The sequence below is a fragment of the Eublepharis macularius genome, chromosome 8 (assembly GCF_028583425.1).
Source record: "Eublepharis macularius isolate TG4126 chromosome 8, MPM_Emac_v1.0, whole genome shotgun sequence".
In the NCBI taxonomy this organism is placed as follows: Eukaryota; Metazoa; Chordata; class Lepidosauria; order Squamata; family Eublepharidae; genus Eublepharis; species Eublepharis macularius.
In genome coordinates, this window is record NC_072797.1 from 105,618,210 (window position 1) to 105,645,303 (window position 27,094).

Genomic DNA, 27,094 nt, shown 5'->3' on the forward strand with positions numbered 1-27,094 from the left:
AGTACATAAAATGCAAACTAATAGTGTCATGGGAACATGATAGTATGTGGATTACTTTCTCTCATACCTTATGAATGTATATTCTGCAAAAAATGAAATCAGGTGTAATGCAATCTCTGTGTATACAGAGTAAAGGTGTAGCAGATACAATTGATCCAAGGCTAACTCAAGCCATTTGCCATTCCACCCAACCCATTCTACAGGTTGTCTCCCATCCTTGCCATTGCCTCTTTCCTGGAACTCACAGGGAGGATACTGGACCCAAAAGATGACAGCACCCACGGGAGGAGTGTTCCTCCATTCTTCTTGTACCTTCAAGAGGAACCTACTCCTGAATGGCAACAGCAGTCCTCTCTCCCCATCCATGTTGCTGCTTCCTTTTGAGTCCAGGGAAGGATACATACTAAGGTTTTATATTAAAAAATGCAGCCTGTTCCTAATGATCAGTATGGGTCACAGCTTTCTGAAGACAGCAGAGTCCCTCTCCAGCTGGAGAGGGGAGGAGGATGGGACAAGAGCTGTTGCAGAGAACAGCTGGTCTATGTGATGAAAAACTTTTTAAACACAAAGACTTTGTCTCTTAGTCAAGAATATAATCTCTGCAAAGCAAAGGTATAATAGATATAGCTTATCCTGGGCCATTTCAGCAGATGCTCTAGTCCCCTCCTCCCTCCAGCCATAATCAGAAAATCTACAACCTTCTGAAAGCTCTGCCCCATACTGATAGAGAGGGATGGAGTTGTGCTTTCTGATGACAGCAGAGTCCCTCTCTGATTGCCGCCAGAAGAAAGAACTGCAAGGAACAGAAGCGAAGGCTGAGAAGCTAGGAGGCCCCCCAATTGCAACACTAAGTGTCACTTAATGAGAAAGAACAGGAGAGTCCTATCCAAAAACTGATGGGACCAGACAATGCAAGCCATCAGTTCAGCAACATGGATACATTTCAGATATAGGCTACTGATTGCTAGATGTTGTTTTCACTCTACTGTTGTACCACTTAATTTGGCAGTTCCAGATCCAGAAAAGTGATTTCTATATAAAACCAGTCTGATCTGCAGAAAAAGGGTTTAGTCTGATTGTCTGCTACAACATTCAGGGCATTCTATTGGTAGGGTTGCCAGTAGAGATGGGCCCAATCGGAATTACGATTTCAAAAAAACCCCAATTTTGGCGTTTGCATCATCGTGACTCAGCTAATCGGTTCTGTCCACGGCAACCGATCCAGCAGTCGGGAGTTTGCTTGTTCGGGACTTGATCAGATGGGTCAGTTTCTGTTCAGAATTGCAGACACTCGTGCGCCAGTGCGCCGGGGCAACAGTGTCAGGGGAATGAGCTGTGTTTGCCCTCTTTCTGTCGCCCTCGAAACACAAATGGAAGTCCAGCTTTCCTTGATTAGCAGGCTTCCTTCCAACCATGGAGCAGCAACCCAGGGGAGGGAGGGGGAAGGGGTGTTCTGAAGCCATGGGCACAAAGGAAAGGCAAAAGGCAGCGAGCGCGGGAGGCTGGGACGCCACCCACGCCATTCGTCTTTCCCCAGGATAAGGGGTGCGTGGGCAAGCCAGCCGCCCCTTGTCCTGGGGAAAGGCAAAAGGCAGCGCGGGAGGCTGAGAGGCCGCCTGTGCCGTTCGTCTTTCCCCAGGACAAGGGGCGCGCGGGCAAGCTAGCCACCCCTTGTCTTGCGGGGCAGGTGAACGGCGCGGGCAGCCTCCGAGCCACTCGTGCTGCTGCCAGCTCCACAGCGCACCGGGACAGCCGGCTTGCTGCGTGGGCGTGGGTGACTCAGGAGAGCACGCGCGCGCACGCGCAAGATCTTGACTACAGTTGCCCTGGGCGCTGGCCTCCCCAATTCCTGATTCTGGACCGGAAACGAGACTTGATTGGTTAGAATCGGTGACCTGCTTTCAGCGGCAGCCCAGATCCACGAACGGCTTAATCGGAATTTTTTTTTCGATCGTGCCCATGTCTAGTTGCCAGCTGAATGATGCCAACAAGCAGGAACCATTGTGCGTGCTAGGGGGAACATTGTGTAGTGTCATGATGTCTCTTCCAGTTTGAACCTAGAAGTGATGTCTTGATGCTCTAGGAATTTGCTCATCTCTGTGGGGTTTTTTACATTTAGAGATATGTTAATTCCTAGGCCATTGTGATGTCATTTCCTGGTACAAACTGGAAATGACATAACATCACGTGTTATTCCCTGCCCCTTGTTCCCACTTGATCAAAGAAGCCCACTAGGGCCTGCACTCCAGGGGCAGAAGATTGCTTACTCCCCCTAGGAGAATGGCAATCCTATTGACTGTCATTGAAGTATTGCAAGAAGGAACAAACGGCAGTTTTCCGTCAAAGATAAAATAGGTGCTACCAACATACTATTTTCCTCCTTATCTACAGGGAGAGGATGCAGTTAGTTACCTGTGCATCAGCCAACATGATATCCTTCAGCATGGGTTGGCCCCTAGGCTCTCCATTTTCCATCTTCACATAATGCACCTGGTATCCTCGGATTTGTCCATGCTGCTTATTGGGCACTGGGGAACGCCATGACACTTTAACAGATGTAGAGTTGACAGCCTCTACCTCGACTTTGCGAGGAGGACCACTAGGAACTGGAACACATCAGTGGATAAAAGAAGAATTACAGGCACTTGTTCCAACCAACAGAGTCTTTTCTTTTTTTCCTTTTAAAGAGTAGACCCACTAAGTTATTCCTTGAAGAATACAAATGTAAACACTCACAAATCTGTTCTACATTTCAGTGAAAAGATCAAAAACCATGACTGATGCAAAAATGGAAGAAAAAGAGTATTAGAGAAATAGAAAAAACATGTAAAAATGTACAAAAGCCAAGGAAGATGCTTTGAGAATCAAAGCATTAAAGTACAAAGAAGTATTTTAGTAATCAAAATAATAAAAAACCAAAAAGACTTGTAAAATGCTGGTAGTTTTCTGACTTTGTTAAAGTGGGGGAAAAACAGATGATGGGATCTGGTCTGCCATCTTCTATGTTCAGACATGAAAGACATTCAACATCCAAAATACTGTAAAAACCAAGTAGCATCAGTTTTCCAAAAGAGATAAACATAAATAATAAAGAAAGAGTTAAAATGGAAGAGTTCAAAAAGCAACAAAAAGGGAGGGGGAAAAAACTCCAAACACCTGTGTTTTTTAAGAAGAGGGGGAAAGGGATAACATTTTTCCAGTGTTTTCCCCTCCCCAAAAGATATTTTGGTTTCAAAGGTAAAAAAAGAAACAAAACAAATGCAGATATAGGCATTTGTGTTCAAAATATTTCAGAAAATTTGGGGTAAATTTTAAGGAAAAATGGAATTAGACCATACAAAGCAGATTGAGAGAAAGAGTCAAACTGATGAGTTGGAGGCAACATACCATCTTCATCTGTCCGAATCAATACAGATTCACTCTCTGGGCCAGGTCCAACATCAGTGTGGGCTGTCACAGAAATCCGATATTCAGTCCATTTTTCCAACTGTTCCAAAAGGTATTGTGTAGTGTCCGGAGCAATTCCCAAAATGTCATGGGACTTGTCATCTTCCCCATCAACTGCAGTGTACTTGATGGAGTATGAAGTGATAATTCCATTCTGTTTTTCCACTGGAGGAGGCTGCCAACTTACCAAAATGCTAGTGGAGCTGGGGCTGTTGCAACTAATGTCTTGAGGAGGAGCTGATGGCTCTAATTTCAGTAGTGGGTTAAAGGAGGATTTAAGTAAAAGGACAGAAGTGGTTGAGGGAAAAAAATGAACAGAAGGAAATAAATAAATAAATAATAAAGGGCAACCCAAGGGAAAATAAAAATCACAAATTTAAAAGAAAAAACTTCAGATAATCTTATGAGCCTTGGCTTATTAAAGTGAATCAACTGAAGATGAATGAACTAAAAGTGAAAAGGGATGTGGGGGAAAATACATGAAAATGAGCCTCAATATACTGTTACCTACCTGTGATTAACAATTCTTCTTGAAATACAAACCACAAGCATACTGTGATGTATCTATACACCTAAGCTTCTATCTTTTATGCTTATTGGTCTATTTTTCAAAAAAAAATACCCCCCCAAACAAATCACTATTTTAGCATGACAGACATACTGGTCAGTGTATACTGTGTCCTTCCCATTGTAGAAAATATTACCTTACACAAATTGCTGGTTCACAGCTATTTTGAATGTTCATACATTCAAAATTGCAGCCCTCTTCTCCCAAATAAATTATCCAACCCACTTCTGTCAGTGAAGTCTTAAACAGATATACACAGAAGTAAGTCCCACTGAAGTCAATGGAACTTTCTCCCTAGTATATGTTCTTGGGATTGCAGCTTGTGTCTCTTGCAATGGAGCCGACCCTGATTAAACCAAATACAATTGTTTTAAATCCATTTTCCCCCTATGCACTTAACATATTATAAGGCATGCAGAATCAATAAAGTGATGATGGTATTCTTAGGCAAAGATTTACCTACCATGAAAAAAGTGACAGGGCTGATGATTCTGACTGTAACTTGTACTTACCCTAGGTCCAGTCTCTTTTATATTTAGCTCCTCTTGGAGAACCTTGTCTAGCAAAGAATTAAAGTCTACCAGCGATTTTATAATGTCACATATAAACAGCTACCCGCCCCTCATAACAAACAAAACAGCTATTTGAAAACAAAAGGATGCTTAGCAAAAAAAAAAAAAAAGTAACATCTTCTAACTAATTTTTATAGTACATTTCACTTAAGCAGCCATCATTTACATCTGTTAATTTTGCAAAAAGAGCAAAAATACTGCCCACTGTTATATATGTCAACAGATAAGTGTAACAACTTACAACGTTTGGCTCTTTGGAGTTATAATTTATTAAGGTAGAAACCTTAATACAACTTCAAGTGGCTTTCAGTGGACTTACTTGAAGCTTGTCATACATCTTGCATGTTTGGGAAATTGGACGCTATGCACATGTATTAGAAGTTTTATTGATTTTAGTGTAATGTTGCATTATCTTTTTCTCTGGATGCCTACCCCGTGTTCATGTGTGTGCCCTCCGCCTATTTTCTGTAATAACTCTTTGTGGGACCTTTAAAAACATGTCTCTTTTGATCTTTTGACTTCAAAGCAAAGGATAAAAGATCTATTGCTCTTGGGAGAGCCCAAAATATTTTGTCTCATGACTTGGCATCATATAACTCTTTTAAGAAACTATAAACATCATGTTTACATGTTTGTCTACACATTTTATTTAGATTCTCAATAAATTCCAACAGCAAGAAAAAGGTTTCACTTGCTTGCCAATAAAAAATAAGGAGAGAGAAATAAAGTAATCAAGGAGAGACACCTACTTGACTGCATTGTTCTAGCTGAAATTTCTGCCGTTGAAGCACCAAGGCCTTGTGGAGAGCGTGCAGAAAGACGGAAGTAATACAAACTATTTGGTTTCAGACCTTGTAAGTGGTAAGATGTTGCTGGTTCAATAGAAATTCTCTGCTAAATGGGAAGGAAGAAAAATGTAGGGAAAAAGTTATTTAATATTCAGATATCAGGACATTTTCTTGAAAAGAAAGCCTAAAACCAATCCTAAAACCTCTTCTTATAAAGACAGGATAATTAAAACACTATAGTTGCCATAGGGAGACCCCTGAAAACAATGTGGTAACAATTCAAGACAGCTCTAATGTTGTATGAAAGTGCCACACAATGTGAATAAGCCTCCTTGTGTTGGAACCTTTGTATCAGAAGTGCACATTCCTGGGATGTAGATTCACCAAAACATTGGGGGGTGGGGATTCCCACACATACCTTCTTCATGGGGCTCCAACTATATGTAATGATTTCAAGAGGCCTCCACGTGGTTGTTATAATAGTTTATGCAACCATGAGCGCAGATGATGGTTCAACCATCAGAGCAGATGACGGTTCAACCATCGCGCACTGTGTTTCAGTGTTGCTTTGGTTAGTTATGTGGCTATTTTGTTAAGAGTTTTCTGAGTATATCAACAATCGAAAATAATTATTAGATTCAAACAATCTGGTTCACTTCTGAATTACCCAAATAATAAGGATAAGGCACTAATCACAATTAGATGCAGGGAGGCAATTTGATATTTAGTCAAGAATACACAAATACTGGAATAAAAACCTATACTGGTTACAGACATCAGGGTGGCCAATGACAGTGATCTTGAATTCTGGAAGCAAGCACATGACAATCAGAAAAAAAAGGCCATTTACAGTGAAATCCTAAAGATTTCACTGTTAGTACCTCAAGAAACTCAAATATAAAACTTTATTAGTAGAAGACCAACTTAGTATTTATCAATTGTGGTTTCCTTGTACAAACCCTTATAGATTTAAACAAATTACATGATTAAGATAACGATTATAGAAACTAAATCTTCTTGATTATTAGGAGATGAAGACAAACAACTAACTCTATCTGTGGCTAAATTTTTGGTGGCTTTAGTAAAATCACATTCTAACTCAGCCAGTAACCTCTAGGCCTTCCTTTTAGTGTGTGATGGCTTGGGGTTTATGACTTTTGTTGTGAAAACAGTAATTAAAAAGATGATTAAGAAAACAACACACACTTCAACTAATATTACTGAAAAGATATGCAATGGAAAAGAAGTTTTTCATTGATGTAAATGTAAAATTACATCAAACCTAGCAGGATCTTAGCAACTATTTTTTTCTGGTATTCAACATAAAGTTTGCTATCAATAATAAAACAACTTTGACAACTCCTTTAGAGTTGCTACTAAATTTCATCTCAAGTAAAATTCCAGATGGATTCAAAGGCACTGCTTGAACAAATTGAGGAACTGTGTGTGTGTGTGTGTGTGTGTGTGTAGATCTTCTCATACCAGCTGAAATACAACACAGAGCACTAGCAATGTATCTACAATTAATTTCACGAGTTATTTGTGCAAAATCATAAAGGGTAGCACAAAAAGAATATTACTTCAGTGACATCATGGCAATGAATTAGAGCCCCAGACACAAACGCCTACTTTACATCAAGCTATGGCCTGGCACTACCTGAATAAGCTCTGTGGCCTATATTCTCTTTTCTCTTGCACAAAGTCATTTAATCACCTTTAGTTTAGAGCAAATATGGGTTGTGCTTCCCTTCCATACCAAGATGATAAATCAAAAACAAAATGTATTTTGCAATCATGGTTTACAGAGAAAATGCAAATTATAGTGTGACTGTTCTCATATCAGCAATTTGTGCTATATTTGTAGGCAGGGCTTTTTTTCAGCTGGAACGTGGTGGAACGGAGTTCCGGGACCTCTTGAAAATTGTCACATGGCCGGTGGCCCCGCCCCCTGATCTCCAGACAGAGGGGAGTTTAGATTGCCCTCTGCGCCACCGAGCAGCTCGGAGGGCAATCTAAACTCCCCTGTCTGGAGATCAGGGGGCGGGGCCACCAGCCATGTGACCATTTTCTCCGAGGGCAACCCAGTGAGTTCCACCACCTCTTTTCCCAGAAAAAAAGCCCTGTTGGTAGGTAAATCAACTAACTGACTAAACAAAGAAATAGAGCATACAACTAAAGTGTTTCTTCACTTAGTGCAAAATCATGGTTCAGTGTAATGTCTGAAACATTCACCAGTGTCAGAAATGCCACATATAACTCGGAAGAAATACACATGCAGAAGATTGTCAAAGCAGAGACACTTGTTGATTTACCTCTTCTCCATGTTCTCCATCTTTGTAAACAAGATCATAATTGGAGATGGTGTCAGACCGTGGAGGGGTCCAAGAAAGTAATATGCTTGTTTCAGACTCTGGTTCTGCCTTGAAGTTCAAAGGCTGTCCAGGTACTAAAGCAGGAGGATACAGTATCAACAAAGGTTGCTCTTTCTGCACATTTATAAAAATTACTTAAGGGTTATTTCGGATGTCTACGCTAAACCAGCCTTTCCTTTTTAAATTAAAGATTTTCTTAAACACAAATGTAAACAGTTTACACCAAAATGACCAAAGAATGCAACTGAATTAATTCTTTATATATTTCTAATAATTAACAGAACAAGTTCATTAATGACAACAATAACGAGTCCAAATTCACATCAGTGCAAGAGTATTGCTTCATAACATGCGTTAATACAATGGCTCTATCAGATGTCTATGCTTGTTAGATCACTGTCATAATAGTCAGCTTCACTAGAGAGAGAGAAACTCAAATACTGTTTACAGCCATTCTTGCTTACTTGATCTTGACTCTCATTTCCAATGGCTATAAAAAAAAATAAAAATAAAAAACCCTCTTGCTGCCTCAGTAAAATACAAATCTTATGCAAAGTTATTCCAGTCTAAACTCACTGAAAACAGTGGGCTTAGACTGGAATAACTCTGCATAGGATTGCACTATAAATCCTGTATAGACTCTGAAACTGGATCTACAATGAAATTTAGAATAAAACTATTGGCATCAAAAGAGAGATGAATTCTCAACATTTCTAGGATAGTTCATCTAATTAAATCCCTCCAAGCAGCTGCTCTATAGCAATGCTATCACATGGGAAAGAAATAGATTTTTCTTTGATGGCAATGTTGACATGTTCCAACTTCTGTGTTATAAATTTTAGATATTTTCCAGGATGGTAAATACCATTTAGTTCCCATTTTCAGGCAATCAAAGCTAATTCAAAACAACTCTCCTTTAAAAAAATAAAAATGCCATAGCTCTTGCAGTATTTGACCATATAAATCCATCTTCCCTTTTTAAAAGTAAATTTTCTTTTGACTACTTTCTAAGTTTTACAAGTTGTCAAAAAATTGAAAAAAGTTTTTCTTTTAGTCTTTCTAATACATTTAGCAAATTGGCATCCAGGGGTCAGTGGGGCTCTGCAAGGGCACTCTACAGAGTTCACAAGACCTTTGTAAGGGCAGAGGGAGAGTATCTCTCATGCCCATATGACGAACATGGAAAGTGAGTCCTCTCACTTTTCCAGGAATGAAAAGAAGGACTTTACATCTCAAAGTCAGAATTGGCTTCTTCCTCTTTCAAAAGACAGGAATTGCTACCCAGCCACTGCTACCCACAACTGCAGCTTCCAAATGATCTCAGAATACTAATAAGAAAATATGCTGCTTCACTGAAAGGGTCTAATAGGTCAGCCCTCAAAATGGTAAGTGGCTGCAAGACACCAAGAAAGTATGTTCCTAATAAAGTCATTGAAGTTACTTAGGGTTGCCAGCTCCAGGTTGGGAAATTCGTGGAGATTTGAGGGGTGAAGCCTGGAGAGGGTGGTGTTTTGGGAGGGAAGGGGCCTAGGCTAGGTATAATGCCATACAGTCCACCCTGCAAAGCAGCCATTTTCTCCATGGGAACTGATCGCTGTTGGCTGGAGATCAGTTGTAATTCTGAGAGATCTCCAGCCACCACCTAGAGGCTGGCAACCCTAAAGATACTTCAGGTATACAACTGAACTATTTCAGTGTATTTTCCAATGAAAAGGAATTCATCATAGAGATACCACTCTGCACCATAGACAATACTACCTTCAATTGCATCCTAGGAGTTGAGGTGAGACTGCTCTTTTTCTATTTCTATGATCAGCTGCAAAAAATGTTTCAAGCCCCTTCCTGAGCTGGCCTCGGGCTAGAAGTTAGTAACCAATGAGGAAATTTCTTGTTGGCTCTGGCAAAACCTTCCAATAAAAAGGAGGAATTGATTACAGCTTGGGACCTGTTTAACTGTGGGCCTGTAGAATCAGATACCCTCCGAGACTGACCTTGTAGGCCAGACAAACAACCATTTCACTTAAGCTTCTTTTAAAGTGCAGCTGCTGTGGTTCTCAGTCATTTAAATTGTATTACTTCACACTTCTCATGAATAGTAACAGGGTGAAAAAAAGACAGAGAAAAAGGAAAGAGAGAAAAATGGGAAAATTTCCATATAGAGATGCACACAGCAATGCATCATTGTGTGATCTACCATTCAACAGAAACCACCATCAAGTTGTTGCATAACCCAACGATATGCTAAAATGCCATTGCACATATCCCAATCACTACTGCATATATTATACCAGTCCATAACTGCACATAACCCAATAATATATCATTCTTTATACCACAATAATTCATAGCTGTACATATAATTGTAACCTAGTATTAAAAATATCCCAGACAAAAACATCTTAATCCTACTTAGCCCTAGCAAGTTCTGATAAAACTTGCCTGTATCAAAAACAATTACTTAAAAAGAGTGGGGGGGGGAGAATCACTACTTCCCCTCTCTCCCTCTTTTATCCCTCCCTGCCTTGCCGTCTTCTTTGTCTACTTTTAAAAAAATAATGGTTGACTTTCCTTTTGCCAGTCTACCAGTATCTAAATGTAAGCTCTAAAACTTCATCATAAACTTCTAGGTGTATGCTGTTGCTGCCTCCCTTACAGGAAGTTTGCAGGTGCCAAATTTCCATCACTAATTTTTCCCCTACAGCCAGTCCCTCTCCTCCAAGTGCAGAGTTCTGCTCAAGTCCTTCTAATGGCTGTAGGGTCCTGCTAATAATAAAACTGTATCCTCTCACCATTGCTTCAGTTTTCAAATATGTATTATTCCAAGCATGTATTACCGTCACTACAATACATGTACAGTTGTTTGTTCAGTTGGGAAATCATTGCCCATCTCCCAACAGCTAAACCTGTTCTTTTATTACAGAATACTGGAGCCTGAGCAGTGCTTCTTCACACTGTCAAACAATTATTGTTTACCAGGCAAAGCTTATTTATATTGCTTACACCTTGATCAATATAGCTACAGCAGTGAACTCCAGTTGCCAATGCTACCTAGGCATGACTAGCAGAATGAAGATAAACCTGCCAGATAAATGAGTCCTTTAGAATCCATCATTTAGCTGTGGTGAGGCAAGTTGTCCATTTCTACACCAATGGGCCAAGAATGTCCCATTGCACAGTACAGAGACAGACTCTCCTCCCGTTTCCCTCCCCACATGACAATTTAACATTGGTTGCTCTTTAACACCAGGAGGACTCCAGATGTATAGTGGGAAATTTACAGGCAGGGATGAAGAGACTCAGACTCTGTAATTGTTTACCTCTGTAAATTATTGTTTACCAGGCAAAGCTTATTTACATTGCTTACACCTTGATCGAGAAAGACCAAAGGAAAAGGAAAGGAGCTGAAACTTTGGGGGAGATGGAAGGATAATGGCAAATCCTGAAAAGATAATCTTAAATAATCTCAGGGTAGCAAATGCTTCCTGGAATAGAAAGATAACAGTGAAATCCTAAGTAGAGTGCTTAGATTTCACTGTAAATGAATTTGCCCAGTGCCAGGTTTCAGGTCTCCACTTCAAATGGAAGCATTAAAAAAAAAAGTTGCAATACAGGCCTCTTCCTTCTAAGTGATGTGGTCAAAGACTGCAATAAAATTGGATAAATGGTAGATAAACTAATATACCCATGCACGGTCAAAGAACAAATGTCTATGATAGGCAAAGGAAAATTTATTTATTTATTTACTTAATTTCTTCCTAATGGGGACCCAAAGCGGCTTACATTTTCTCCTCCCCTCCATTTATCCTCACAACAACTCTATGAGGCAGGATAGGCTGAGGGTGACAGATCCAAGGTCACTCAGCAAGTTTCTATGACACAGTGGGGATGCAACGGCTCCCAGACTCACCTGGGGGACTGGATTGCGGGCGTTGCGGGGGAGGCGAGTGGGGAGAGGGCATGGTGGCCGCCATGTTGTGGAAGGGCGGGGAAGGGGCGGGGGCCAGGGGTCATGCCCAGGTTCATCCGGTGCAGCCCCAGGCCTGGGAAGCTGGCCCCCGCCCTTCAGCACTTGGCCCATGGCGGCATCCCGCCCAACCCTCCCTTTCGTCACAACTTTGAAGTGAGTAGGTTGCATATTGGGCATTGGGCACCGATCCGTTTGGGGGGAAACAGGGCCCTCAGGCTCAGTTTCCCTATTATGGGGATCCCTATAAGGGGTCTGGGGAGTGAGGAATGGCCGGTGCATGCCCAGTCGGGGGCTGTCAGTCCACCTCACTCCCAGGTGGCAGGGGATGGTTCACAGAGGGGTGTACACCCACGTGGCATCCCACTGACTGTCATCCCATGGGTCCCCCCCTCAGCACGGGTCTGAGGGGGCGTGTGGGTCATCGGCTTGGCAGACGGGTCAGCCGATGCTCGGATCTGTGCCCTATGCACGCCTTTGCTCCCTGAGCTGTAATCTCAATAAAGTTGTGGCCTCTTTACCTCCAGCACCGTGTCTGTGTGTTTTGTCGCCGTGCCTCCTCTCCACTCTCCTCCCCCACTTAGCACTCGCCTGCAATTAAACCTACATCTCCGATATCCTAGTCCAATAATCTAACTGTGACTCCACACTAGCATCCATAACTGTATTTATTTCTAATTTAGCTATAAAAAGCAAGACAACTTTTTTTAAAAAGTAAAAGATAATGCAGTCTGTTTTCGGCCAATCCACTATATTAATATATCAACACAGCAAGAGTAAAATTTAATGAGCATGCTTTTAATGGCTACATGGTAGGATTAGGGCCAGGGAAAAAATGACTGGGATGAAATCCCTGCTCATCCATGAGGATCATGGGGGAAGGGAGCAGGTTACCACATCTCAGTCTTAAATGGGAATGACATAAATAAAAGTATTTAAAATGTGTTTGTTGTACAGCGATACACCAATATAAAATCAAAAGGCAGGTGTGCTACAGTGCTTAGAATGTTTATTAATTCAGAGCGTGAGGACAGGGTTTTTTTTATTAAATACCTGACTAGTAGTATCATTTATTTGTCTCAGGAAGGGGGGAAAGGAGCTTGTGAATGATTCCAACAGCATACAACTACACATTAAAGGTAAGATAAGGAGAAGACCAAAAGGGAAATGACAGCTCAAGGTCACTCTCCACATTACATGTTCATGCACACCCATATTTGAACATATGAGCAGATATAAGCATACACATCTGAAGAAACCTCTTCAGAGAAGACTAGCAAACCAAAAGAACTGGATCGATCTGCATGAAAAGGAGTTTCTAAGAATAAAATCTTCATACAAAAAAAGGAAAAGAAATTGAGAGAGCTAACAAACGAAGCTTTATTTAGAGACAATGTAAATCTCCTAAAGATGTGCACAGATACTTCAGAAATATACATTATTGAATAAACTAGACAAGTCAGAAAACAAGTGACTCAGTCTAGCTCACCATATTTCCAATATACTCTATATCTTATTTTTTCCAATACATGAAGCAAATCCACACCACAGTTAGATGAACCGTTGGAGTGGGTCTAGGCAACTGGCATACATCTGGTAAAATTTCAAAACTATTTCTCACCATAAATTCCATCTTACCTCCTGTCTGAGTGATGACTTGAATATCACTAGAAAGAGGTCCATCCCCAACTGAGGTAAAAGCAAGAACTTTTACAGAGTAGGTTTTCTGTGGTATTAGATTTCCAATGGTGGTGATATGGCTGTCAGCCACATTATGCTTCAACCAACTGTTGACGTGTTGGGAAGAGTCCATGGTATAATAAACTCTGTAACCTTGTATTTGACCATTTGGTTCCTCTGGTTCTTCCCACTGCACCAAAATTGTGGTTGAACTCAACATACGTGCCTGTACATTGCGTGGTGCACTAGATGGTGCCTGCTCTGAGGTCCGTGTTGACACAGGTTCGCTGGGTGGACCCCGTCCAATATTATTGACAGCAACTACTCTGAACTCATACTCAGAATATGGGCTTAAACCAGCAACGCTGTATCGTGTGGTGGCCACTCCATCAATTTCCTTATAAGGTTCCTCAGAGCTTTTAGGTTTATGCTGGATTATGTAGTAAGACACTGGCTCAGGGTTTCCAGAATCCCAAGTCAAAGTGATGCTTGTTGCTGTACTTTCTGTCACAACTGGAGTTCCTGGAGGTTTAGGTAAGGCTAGGGGGAGGGAAAATTAAAATTCATTCAATTGACAAAATACTAAAGCATGTAATCAAGAGTAAGTAAACAAAAGCATTGTGATTGAAAAAGCAAGTGAAAGATCAAGTATATTCATTAATGGGACAGATCTTCTATTTGAAAGACAGTTGTCAGTAAAAAAATCCAGACAAGGGCTGTTGTTTTATTCAATTTGCCAGGAGCATACAAGAAAAAAAATAAAATATTTTGCTAATCAAGCAACATTTAGTTTGACAAAGTGAGAAAATTAATGAAAAAGGAGAACATGATTAAAGCCTGATATCCACAAATGTCTGCCGCCTATAATTTAAGTACCAAGAAAAGTGAGAGGCCATTCCAACAATAAATGCTTAACATATACTTGACCACTTGGATGCCTTCGTAAAATTACTGTTCCTAAAGAGGAAGAAAAAGTAGAAAACTGTGCCACTGCAACAACTTAGCTAGACAACACAAGGCTTAAAAATGAATTAATTCCATTTGGTGCATGGAATTTGAATTGAGATACTTCTTCAAGTTTTCTGCCAGCCCTCTTAAATTTTAGTATATTTTCTAAACCAGAGTTTCCTAGAGTTTGTCATGATGGTTTCAAAGTTAAACAAATGTTTTGGATTTCCCAGAGTATGGTAAGATGAAAACAATATTTCTCAGTGCTTTGGACTAGGCATAACAATGGGAAAGCAAGGAAGAACAGCTTTATTTTAAGCTCCCTTAGAGGATGATTCCCCAAAGCTTAAAAAAAATGGAAAGCAATAGATTGTTGTTTCACAGTCTTTAGCAACCCGCAATTAACATAATCAGTTGGAAGGATTCAGAAACCCATATATCAGTGATTAGAATTGGGGCAATTTTACTAATCACAAATGCTACAACAGTGACAAGTCAACCTAACTATTCATCTAGTCCAGAGATTTAGCACCAGTTGACAGTGCAAGCATGGGAACATCTGACCAATCATCAGTGCTCTTCCTGCTTGAGGAAGATCTGATGAGAATCCAGCAGTGCACAAGATCACTGCTCACAGTGTGACCTGTGATTCTGACAGTGCTTAAAAGCACGACTGCATAAATAGACTTTGTATATATGTGGATAGATATTAGGAAATTATGTTTTTCAATTGTATATACTTATATGCTTCATGTTTTAAATGGTTGTAAAATGTGCACTTAAATTTTATGGTAAATGTACTGGCTAAGTGCTGTAATAAAGAATACTACTACTACTACTACTACTACTACTACTACTACTACTACTATATGTGCAGGACCATATGACGGGCCAAATCACAATAGCTGACTTCAAGAATCAGAATGCGTGCGCGCACATACACGAACAAATATACAAATGAGCGAATAACATATCTGTATGCTATATAAACCCTTAAAGATGGGCATGGGTCTGGGAATTCTCTTAAATAATTAGTGGGAGGGAATAGATATTTACAGTAGTTACATTAATCTTTATTCTTTTATTGTTTATAAAGTTCAATTAAAAATGAAAAATAACAAAAAGCAGAAAAGAGTAAGAGTCTAGTAGCACCTGTAAGACTAACAAAATTTGTGGTAGGGTATGAGCTTTTGTGAGTCACAGCTCACTTTTTCTGATACGAAGACAAAAAGTAGTTACTTGGGGAAAGGCATGGGGAAGGGAGAAGTGCATGGACTTCCACAGTCACCCATTGCGCTGTGTGATGGGGAAGCTATGGGTCACGCTGAATTGATTTGATTTATTGGATTTTAGTCCACTCTTCCTGCAAACGGGCTCACAGTGGAGTAACAACAGTTAAAAATTACATTAAAACATACATAAGATACAGTTCATGCAATAATAAAACTCAAGATGACAGTCCCCAAGATACCCTGCCGCAATAACATTTCAAAGGGTGGGAGGTGGAGAGAACAAACAATCTCATTGATGGAGCGGGGTCACACTACCCCCTCCCTAGACAGGAGGCTGGCAGGAAAGCACACCTAAACCCCAGACTCAACAATATTCCTGGTGGAATAACTCCATCTTTCAGGCCCAATAAAAGGATAATATGTCTTCTTGGGACTGGGTTTCCACAGAGTTCCACCAGGTTGGAGCCAGGACCGAGAAGGCCCTAGCTCTGGTCGAGGCCAGGCAAGCCTCCCTGGGGGCAGAGACTACCAGTAAATTTTTTACGGCTGGTCGAAGCACCCTCCAGGGCATATAGAGAGAAAGTCTGCTACGGGCTTTATAGGTTAAGACCAAAACCTTGAACTTGATTCAAAGTTCCACAGGGAGCCAGTGCAGTTGTTGTAAGACAGGAGTTATGAGCGCCCTATATGGAGTACCCGTGAGGACACACGCAGTTGCATTCTGGACCTGCTGTAATTTCCAGACCAGACCCAAGGGAAGCCCTGCATAGAGCAAGTTACAGTAGTCTAACCTGGAAGTGACCATTGCTTGGATCACTGTATTTAGGTCATGGGTTGTAAGGTACAGAGCAAGCTGCCTGGCCTGTCGCAGATGGAAGAAGGCAGACCTGGAAACCACTGTGATCTATGTTCCACTGATAAGGAGGCATCTGGTATCAACCTTAAATTCCTAACCATCAAGTGGGTGCTAGAGGCATCCCATTGAGGGCCAGGAGCTGGATCCCTGAACCCAACGACCCACAACCCAGATACAGGACCTCCATCTTTGTGGGATTCAATTTCCATCAACTCGACTTCAGCCATCCAGACACAGCCTCCAAGGCTTTAGCTAAAACATCTGGGGCAGAGTTGGGCCAGCCGCCCATCAACAGATACAACTGGGTGTCATCTGCATACTGGAAGCAACCCAGTCCAAAACTTCGCACCAGCTGGGCAAGCAGAAGTATGTAAATGTTAAACAGTATCGGAGAGAGTATCACCCCCTGAGGGACACCACACACCAACGGGTGTCATGGTGACAATTTCTCCCCTAGCCCCACCCTCTGATCCTGTCCATGGAGAAAGGAGACAAGCCACTGCAAGGCTATCCCTTGTATCCCCACATCGGCAAAGCAGTGTGTCAACAGATCATATTGTGGGAAGTAGATTTAATGAAGATGAATATTTCATGTGCCTTTACTATTGCTATGCATTATTCTTCTCAGGGGCTAATGTAGTATTTGTAATGCAGCTTGCAAGAGAATGAGACTTAAAACAAAATGACCAAAGCAGAATGTATGTTATGTATGTTAGTCACTGTGAAGCTTGCTATAAGGTAGTTATACCTGCACCTGTACTCACTATTAGCTAGATACTGCTTATAGGTTGATACAGAAACTTCTTAGTAAAGCTGTTCATGCCAAATGTAGCAACAGAAGAAGAATGGGAAAGAAAATGTGTTACTGAAAGAAGGAAGCTAGCTGTGAGTTAATCAGATTAGTAGTACCTTTCAAGGCTGAGAAGAAGCCCCAGAGCAAAGAGAATGGGTGCTAAATGCAACTTCAAGCACATTCCTCAGGAAGGGAGAGTGCTCCCCTCCCACGGAACCCAGAAAAACAATCTCTGCCGGTAGCATACAAGGTTGCTGAAAGCAACATTGGGGCACCCTTGGTAAAATGTTACATGGGCTAGAGAAATGGACAAAATGAAAAGTCTATGAAAGAGATGTGTGGGAAAGGAAGAGAGAAGTTCCCTCTAAAGATAAAACAAGCACTGATAAGATAAGCAATGGCAATCGGGAAATATTGTAATTATACTGTTGTCCAAGGTTATTTCTTCCAATAAGAATATCCCTGGACTATTGTATCATTAGAGGTGGCAACCCACTTGAGCCAATGGGGACCACAGTAATATTTCAGCCAATAGAACAAATATTGTAATTAATCAAAAGGTATAAAACGCTTTGCACATCTATTGTCACTAGCTACAACAGAGAGAAATGCGGTAATCAAAACAGGCCAAAAACAAAGGATACCTGCGTAATCTTACTAACACATTCCAAAACTGAAACACAGTATCATTAAATACAAACTAAACATATGTAGTCACACAGCAGTACATAGAGTCAATTGCTAAACCATGTAAATTACTTTTAATATCCCTACTCGCAGTCGGAAAACCATTTACACCAGTGCTAACATGCAGGTTCCTTTAACAATTGATAAAGTGCTTGGTGCCCAAAGTGCTTTTATTATTATTATTGCACAATCAATATAAAGTGCAAATGCAAGTAGAGCACCATATGAACACAAGTCGTTCCAACAAGTTGCATTTGTACTTTATATTGATTGTGCAATAATAATATTAAAAGCACTTTGGGCACCAAGCACTTTATCAATTGTTAAAGGAACCTGCATGTTAGCACCGGTGTAAATGGTTTTCCGACTGTGAGTAGGGATATTAAAAGTAATTTACATGGTTTAGCAATTGACTCTATGTACTGCTGTGTGACTACAAATGTTTAGTTTGTATTTAATGATATTGTGTTTCAATTTTGGAATGTGTTAGTAAGATTACGCGGGTATCCTTTGTTTTTGTCCTTGCACATCTACTTTAGCTTTACTGAGCATTGGACACAAGGGAACCCTTTACTCTCTGTATAACCTTTGCTCCTCCACGTTTAATTAACATTGTAGACTAGCTTCATTCACAGGACTCTGCGTCTGTCTCTTCTTATGATTGGCTGAGGGACAGTCGAACCACAGATTGTGTGGAACAATATCGAACGCTGATGTAAGAGCAAATAACACGAGCAGTGTTGATCCATGTTAATCCAGATGTCTATGAATATCATCTGTGAGGGCGACCAGAACCATTTCTGTACCATGGCCTGCACAGAAGCTGGACTGGAAGGGATTCAGGATAGAGGAATCCTTCAGGAAGCCCTGCAGCTGCTCCACCACCACCTGTTCAATCACTTTGTCCAGAAACCAATGCAACTTGTAGCTTTTCCAATGTTGTCTTTTTCTGATGAGATGGGGGGGGGGGCTGCGGCTTCCACTGAAGACAAATTAATTAAAAATCACCTCCCAAATGGGCAATTTTTAATGAATCTGACTTCAGTACAACCCACAGCTGCTCCGTTGCGCTGGAAAATGACATCATTTTCTGAAGCAATGGGGGAGCATATGTACAGGAGCATGTGGGAGGTGCCTCTCCAGGCCCCTACCACCCATTTGGCCCCTGGGGGCCCTAGTAACCTTGTGGGATAACGTCACATATTTCAAATGGACCTGGACAGGGTGTTACACTCAACATCTCAGAAATATATTTCAGTTAAAAGGCTGCCTTCAAATATGATAAGTTTGAGCATTGTGGAGCATCAAATTAGAACAGATAACAGAAAAGGCTCGTGGAGTATTTGATGTGGAGTATTTCCATGTATCTCTGTAATTGCCTGTGGCAAGCTAGCTTCTATTATAGTGAAATAAATAATTTTCTTACGAGTGCTATAACCTAAGGTTGTTTCGAGATACCATTGGTTGGGAATGCTTTTGAAATGATTTCAATGAAAAGTCATGCCGATAAAGATCATCCTCATTTTTTGGAAGCCAGTGGTGAAAGAAATCTAGTGCCTTCTCACAGTTTCACACTGAAGAAAAGCTTAGAATTACTTTCAGATTTTTTCAAACCTATATTGTCTACACTGGAATCATTCCCAAAGTATCCCTATGCAGGTAAATACTAAAATAGGCCTAAATAAATAGCCTAAAATTTTGCTAAACAAATTGAAACTATGATAGGACAAAAGTTACTATATATATATACGTGTACTTTCATATATATCATGATATGTATTATTATTAGAAAACTATTGTTTACTGAGGGAAGAAAGAAATCTTGAATCAAATTAACACTAGCAGTACAAAGGGGCTGTTAAGAAATGTATATGAAATTATTAATTAGATGACTGGAAGACTAATCAGAAGAAATGAGAAAGGGATCCATCCAAATGAATTTTGACAACATATACCCAAATTAACAGTTATAAGATGTAGCATAGTTTAATACTTTGATCCATTAACATTAGAAAAAAATATACACATTAGGTCATTATAATTGTGGTAGATCGAATGTTAATTTATTTCATATTTATTTGAGGTATCCAGCAAGCACAAAATACTGGATTATCAACTTTATGGCATATTGGAGGTGTATTAGACCAATGGACAAACTTCTTGCTTTATCATTTTTTTAAGGATGCATTCTACTGATTTGGAAATGAATGCCCTTCTTCTGACCACACCGCAAATGGCAATTGAATGGAAGCGGGGGGAGGGGGGGCTATAGCAGGTGATAAATTAGAATATGGAGCACTGTCGTTATGATCAAACACTGTATGAGTAAGAGAAGGTAGAAAAGCACATGTCTGTATGACCAAAAACTTTGTTAAGTACAACATGAATACCTGTTTGATGTGACGACTTTGATAAAGGTGCACTAAAAATAAAAATAGTGTATCATAATGTAGTAAGTATTGTGTCAGTGCAGCTTGGCAGACGACCTCAGATAACATCAAAACAGAACCCTGTGCTAATCAGCTATTTTAGGTTTATACCATGGAGTGTGAAAATGTGCAAAAAGTAAGAATGCAAATATTCTATGTGCAAAAATACAGAATAGCCTTTATGACTGAAAATATAGTCTTGAAAATCTTTTGACATATCAGGAGATTTTTTGTAGCCAATGGACGACATTTTAGTTTCCTTCATAAAGCCTTTCAACCCTGAATGTCCTGGAAAATCAGAAGGGCAGCAAAACCAGATTGCTAATGTATTGCCAAGAGTGTTGTGGCACTGGCATAATCAGTCATATCCTCTACTCTCCCAGAAAGAAAAAGTGAGTCAAGTTAAAAAGACGCAACCCTAACAATCTGAAAACAGTACTGGAAGTTGCAGTGACGTTGCTGATGCCCACTGATCACACATGTCAATGAAGTCCCCATGCCAGCCAGGTATGGAAACAGCCAACCTGTGTATATTCCTTCCAGCATGCTTTCTTGCTTCGCCCTTTCTTGGCCTCACTCTGCCCAGAAAAAAGGAAACTCAGCACTCTCCTCTATAGGAAAAATCCTGGCATGCCCCATAGGAGCCCTATAACAATTGCACACTTGGGAACTCTGCAAATGAAAATTTCCCTGTCCTGCTGAACGATCCCTTTAGGCAGGCAGAAACTTAGGGGAAGGAGAATGGCCATTCCAACCATATCACTCAGAGACCTATGCACCTCACGTGGCAGAAGAAATACCCATGGGGAGCAAAATGCATCTTCCAGACAAGGGTTCAGAAGGCTGCCCATGGAGCAGCCTTGTGCAAGGCTATAGGGGGCACAGACACAAGGACAGTAAGAATATGTGACAGAACCTTCACAGATGACACTCCTGCCATTGCACCAGTAGATCACTGTTGGAAATGCACTTGAGAAACAGTAGAAGTCTTGATAAGTGGCAAGATCAGCTAGAACCCACACATCATGCACCACAGAACATTCCTCTAACCACATACCCAAATAGGCTCACAGGGGGAAAAACATGTCATAGGGTATTTGGAATCCTCTACTGGCCCTGGTGTTGGAAACCAGACATATATACAAGGGCAGGAAAGACTACAAAGAAAGGCATAGTAGGTTCAGTTACAGGAGGTCTCTGTTTCAAGTTCTGAATGATAGCTATGGAAGGTGTACCACACACAGATGTACTGTTGCACCATCAAACTCAATTACTTGGGATCGACCACTCAGACCAAGGCTTAGCACCGTCGCATGCAGCCATATAGCCAGTATGGCTTATTATATACTAGCAGTGATCTGGGAGATTGTGAAGCCTGATCATGCTACCCTCCCCCTTTTCATTGTGTAGATTATGAAGAACCATTTAAAATCCATTCCTGCATGTCTCCCATGCTGAAAACACCTGTGGTTACTTTCAAGCAGGTGATGTCAGCAATCTCTATCAACCAACATAGATGACTAATTATAAATCATGTAACACAGATATAGCTATGAAACAATCGACATGTTTATTAAATAGCGTCCTGAGTTCTTCTGAAGCATGTTGTTGTTGTTGTTGTTGTTGTTGTTGTTGTTGTTGTTGAATTCAAGTCGTATGAATAAGTTCATCAACTCTCTTGGTCTTACAAAGCTCCTGTGGCTTTGAAAGCCACACTGACAAATCAGAATCTCAGGTACAGCTGCCCCTATCACTCCATGCTCATGATAGGTACAACTGTGTGCATCAAACAACAGTTTGCAATGTTGCATGAGCTAGGATGGAACAGGACGTCTGGCAAGTTGCAACAAATCAGTACAGCAGAGATGTACACTAGCCATTGCAGCTCTTCGTCATGTTGTAGATTTAATAAATGGTTAGAATTGTCCATCCTGGCCTCTACTTCTGTTGGAAGATTACCTGGGAAGAGCCAAAAGAGACACAAGAATAGTAATGTGTAATTTCAGCAGTAGCAACGAACAGCAAGTGGAGTCAATCATTCTGTAGATGGTGTGGACTACAGATTTGAGAGAATGATACCACCTACATGCTCTTCCAGTTGCCTATACCTCCCCCACTCCACATTGTGGAGAATCACTTGTTGGAAGAAATAGTGTAGTAACTGAGCCAATACTTACTGATAACTCATAGGGCATTACATTAAGCTCTGCCTACAGTTTCTGATGGGAATGGTCCATGGCCATGCTGCAAGTCAAAAGACATCATGAGTGTTTGGCCAGCAGGGGCAATAGTTGGACTGCTGATAAACTTTAAGAAATGGGACCATGTTTGCTGTTTTCCCACTTCTACAAGGGGACATGTCATTGTGCCAGGATGGAAAGTAATGTTCTGTCAGCATATAACTTGGGCTGGTGTGTGTGTGTGTGGGGGGGTGTGGGGGGGTGTCTACATACTTTGATTCACATTGTTAGCAACAGTGGTGGAAGAAAATCTTTTAAGCCAATATGCAAGCAGGTACATGTTGTGAGACAGGGGAACATGTAGCATCAAAAATAAGAGCTGGGGAGCCCCCCACTTGCTTACCTGCATGGATGCATTATCTTTGCACCTTCAGTCATTAGAATGGTGGATCCAGGCCAGTGCTGCCCTAAGGTGGAGGGAGTACCTGCAAGATTTCTGAGCAAAGCAGTGTTAGCAATGTTTATTCTCCTCCTTGGCTGTCCACACAGAGTGATCCCTTTTTGTGCAGTGTCCTTGTTCTAGACATTTCATCACCTCCATGTTTATTCTAAAAGTGCATGATATGTTTAGAGAAATGTAGCCCCTTGTCAGCACCCTGCCATCTGAGATGAAGTTTATATTGTTCCATAGAGAGCTGGCTATATACTTAGTTGGTAACTTAAGACGTATTGTGGCAGGAGGCAGGAAGGGAGAGCTTATACTTACACTACCACTTTCAGCAGTGCTGGAGAGAGATGTGGCCTGAGGAGATTCAGTATACTAAGTCCTCTCTCCAGCATGGAGCTACCAATTTCTGTGGCACAACTGCATAATGCTAGGTTATACCAGCACAGTATTGGCAGAGTGCAATACTGGCATATCTCCAGGTTCTGCGGACATGAACAGAACAAAAAGTGGAGGTCCCTCATAAAGGGATGAGTCCTTTTTAAAGAGAATAATATAGTTATCCATTTATAAAGTGTGGAGAAGAAAAATACTGAGAGGACACCCTCCTGTGATATAGTAAACTGGGAAACCACCTTAGGGAAGAAGGACATATTAGGTCATAAGACCACCTTATTTGGATGAAATATGGTGAAAGATGTTTCAGACAGAAATAACATAGGCACCAGAAGAAATATTTTCATAGACAAGAAACAATGGACACATGACCACAGTGTGAGCAGTCAGCCCAGCCTCCGCCATTTTTAATAGCAGTTTTCATATGACTGCTCATGATATTAAAATTATACAGGCCTCTGGAGTTTAAAATGGCTGCAGCACTGCCAACCAGAGAGCCCCTGTCATTGACAGTTCCTGCCCTGGAGAACCAGGCATGTAAGGAATGCCGCACCGGAATGCAGAGGTATTGTGATGCGACTGGCCTCGCTGTCCACCCAAGCTCCGGAAGGCCCAGAGCAATAAAGGTCTCGCTGAGTCACCCCCAGTTAGCACATTCCTGTCCCTCCTCCTGTGGTGAGTTCCCTGTCCGTGATCGAGGAGTTAATCAAAGGGCATTCATAAGAATGTAAAGTCATTCCTGGCACATTGTATCCCCTCCCTAAAAACACTTAACCTAGCTCCGGTACTTCATAAGGAAAACTGTCCCTTTTGTGCAGTGCTGGGACGAGTTTTGCATCTGCTTTCACACACCCTGACAGCCATCAATCAAAGTACTTGAATCCTTTGTTACACTCAGGAATCGACCATTAGACTCTTTGTCCTAACTGTCAGAACTATCCTCGGCCTCGGGGCACATTTCACCTCTAAAGGTTGAGCCCCAACCCCATTCAAACCATGCCATTTGAGAGGAGGAAAGGGCTTGTTTGGCTACCTCAACTTCCCTGAGCATCCACAGGGCAGCAGAGGAGGAGGAAAACGGCTGTTGTGTGCCAGGCTAGCCCAAGTAGAGTAGTCAAAGTCCAGTCCAGGGTCACATCACAAGTTCAAAATCCAAAGTCCTAAGTTCACGAGCCAAGTCAGGGGGTCTGTAGGTCAGTACCGGTAAAGTCAGGTTCAGATGTGAGCAGAAACAGGGCACAGTCCAAAGGCTACAGGAGCAAGGCAAGGTTCAAGGGAGTGGTCACAGCAGTAGCAGAACTTCAACTCATTGCTTCCACACCTAGCCGTTCCTCTAGGTGGAGGCTGGGGGGTGGAGGCTGGAGGTTGGACCATTTAAAGAGCCCTGCCACTTGCAAGCAGCAGGTCCCTTTAAACTATCAGCTGGCAGGCGGTGAGGGGGGCATCCCCCCTGCTGCCTGCAAGCTGATAGTTTAAAGGGGCCTGCTGCTTGCAAGTGGCAGGAAAAAGTTTAAATGGCCATTTCCCCTGGGGAAATTGCCGTTTAAACTGGCCCTTTAATACTAACCAAACAAACCAGTAGTCCAGTTCGTGGAAGTTCATGGAAACGAGCTTCCACGAATCCTGGTTCGCGAACCGCGAACCAGGCTAGTTCGTGGGGTTTTTTGGTTCATATTTAGGTTCATGCCCATCTCTAATTGTGAGTGATGTCTAGATAAACTAGCATTGCCTGTATTTGAGAAGGACCTGATTAGATACTGCTCCCTCAAAAATTTCACTGTTAATTTGTTTTTAACTGATACCATCTTAAATTTCATCCATTTCAGCACTGAATTAGTCAGACCCTTCAAACAGAAGGTCTTCTTCCCCTTTGCCTCAAAAAGGAGAGAGGCAAGAATGTTTGCAGAGCACCACACCTGTACCTAGGGCTGGCCTGCTACAGTCACCTACATACTTTGCTGTGTTCATTTAATGCTTCAAGAGTTTGATGCCTCAGATTGCAGGACTTTGGCTAAGGCTTCCTTGTCTTCTGGAAGGTCAATCTAATGAGACATCTTGTCCCAAAAAAACTCTGAGTATCTTTCCCATTATAGCTTGAATGTTAAAATACCTTGAGAGCAGAGGGAAAAAATATCCTTTATGTACTATGTTGTCTAATCTTAGACCCTTCTACTGATGCAGAGTGGGTTCCAGATCTCTGTTTGTATAGCCCCTACTATGATAAGAGTTGTGGGTTCTGTTTGTAAACAGAAGACAATCTTCTTTGTAGACTTCAGGTGCTACACAATGGTCCCTCAGGGCCTTTCGTCTTCCCAGCCTTGCAATGCTTCCTGAAATTGTTATTAACTCTATACTGCACACCAAGGCAGGAATGGGCACAGGTTTATTCCAATAAAACATTGCAAGACTGGGAAGACAATAGGCCCTGAAAAATGACTGTGTAGCACCCAAAGGAACTGGATCAGATGGTTTCAGGCTGGTACAAATGGCATCAATTTCCAAGGATTTTGCCATCCGTACCAGCAGCTGAGAATAATTACAATGTTATTCAATGATGGACTGGATGGTATATTGGAGTCAATTTCCAATCAGAATAGGCTTTGTTAGAAGAACTACATGAAGAAGCATACGTCAGAGAATGTCCTGAGTGATGTAAAACTGAGTCCACTGATGTTGTTTGTAATGGTGATAAGGAGGCATCATAGGATGGTGAAAATCTTCAACTCATAACACACTGTATACTTGTGAACAGTACAGCTGCCAATTATATAGGTGCTTCAGAACATAAAAACAACATAGTTAATGTGATATGTTTGAAGGAACCAAAGGTATGGCTGACGGAACCAATGATTGTAGAGCTTTCAATATCAGGGGATCTTCTGTAGTATGCTCATCCTCTGAGAACACTGCATGTATTTGAGATGATGGACTTCACGATAGTGGTACAGTTAGTTCTGACAAATCAGAAGTGGTGTGAGAGGCTTGTCCAGCAACTGGAATTAAAGCGACAGCCAATTTTCCCCTATGTCTGGAATTTTCTTGGCTTTTTAACCTGGCAGTTCCCAACAAAGTTCTGATTGGTGCCTGTGAACCTTGGGGGTGGAGGGTCAGGATTAGAGATGGGTATGAACAGAAAAAAAAACCCCCGATGTTCATTGTCTGTTGCCATCCACGAACAGTGATTCATGAACATCAACGAACATGACCTGTTCACGAAAATGTTCATGGTTGGATGTTTGTTGGGGCCAGAACGTTCCCCTTGGGACTTAGAGAGTCCATATTTGCAGGGAGTGTTCAGAAGGCTCTCCTCCAGCCATCATCCAAGTTTGGTCAAGATTGCAATATGGAGCTCGGAGTTATACATTCCCAAAACAGGCGCCCCCAGGAAACTCCCATTCAATACAATAGGAGCCATCAGTTGACTTTGGCCCCATTTCAAGAGGTGGACCGCAGACCCCAGGTGGGCTCAGGGAGGTGGTGGTGGGCCACCTCTCTTTCTAGGGGGCAGGGGGTTTGGCCACACGGTACCAATAATAAATAATAGCTTGGCCCCAGAGCCTACAGCAGCCTTGGAACCAGAGGGAGGGGGTGGAGCCCTAGCCCAGAACTCCCAGAAACCTGACCAGATCAGGCAGGACAGGCACTAATAATCACTGTGAGCCCTCATCCAAGGTGCCCACTGAACTTGGCCCCAGAGCCTGGCAGCAGCCCTGGAACAAGAGGGACCGGGTAGAGCC

General features: G+C 41.6%; 1 protein-coding gene across 1 annotated transcript in view; it reads right to left on the reverse strand.

Moving 5' to 3' along the window:
* PTPRD (protein tyrosine phosphatase receptor type D) overlaps positions 1 to 27,094 on the reverse strand; it is a 513,284-nt gene that overhangs the window by 238,027 nt on the left and 248,163 nt on the right. The window contains exons 10-14 of the mRNA XM_054986312.1: positions 13,350 to 13,931; positions 7,688 to 7,821; positions 5,337 to 5,481; positions 3,388 to 3,693; positions 2,413 to 2,606 (exon numbers count right to left, since the gene is read on the reverse strand). Coding sequence (XP_054842287.1) covers positions 2,413 to 2,606; positions 3,388 to 3,693; positions 5,337 to 5,481; positions 7,688 to 7,821; positions 13,350 to 13,931 — 1,361 coding nt within the window. The remainder of the gene's footprint in view (positions 1 to 2,412; positions 2,607 to 3,387; positions 3,694 to 5,336; positions 5,482 to 7,687; positions 7,822 to 13,349; positions 13,932 to 27,094) is intronic.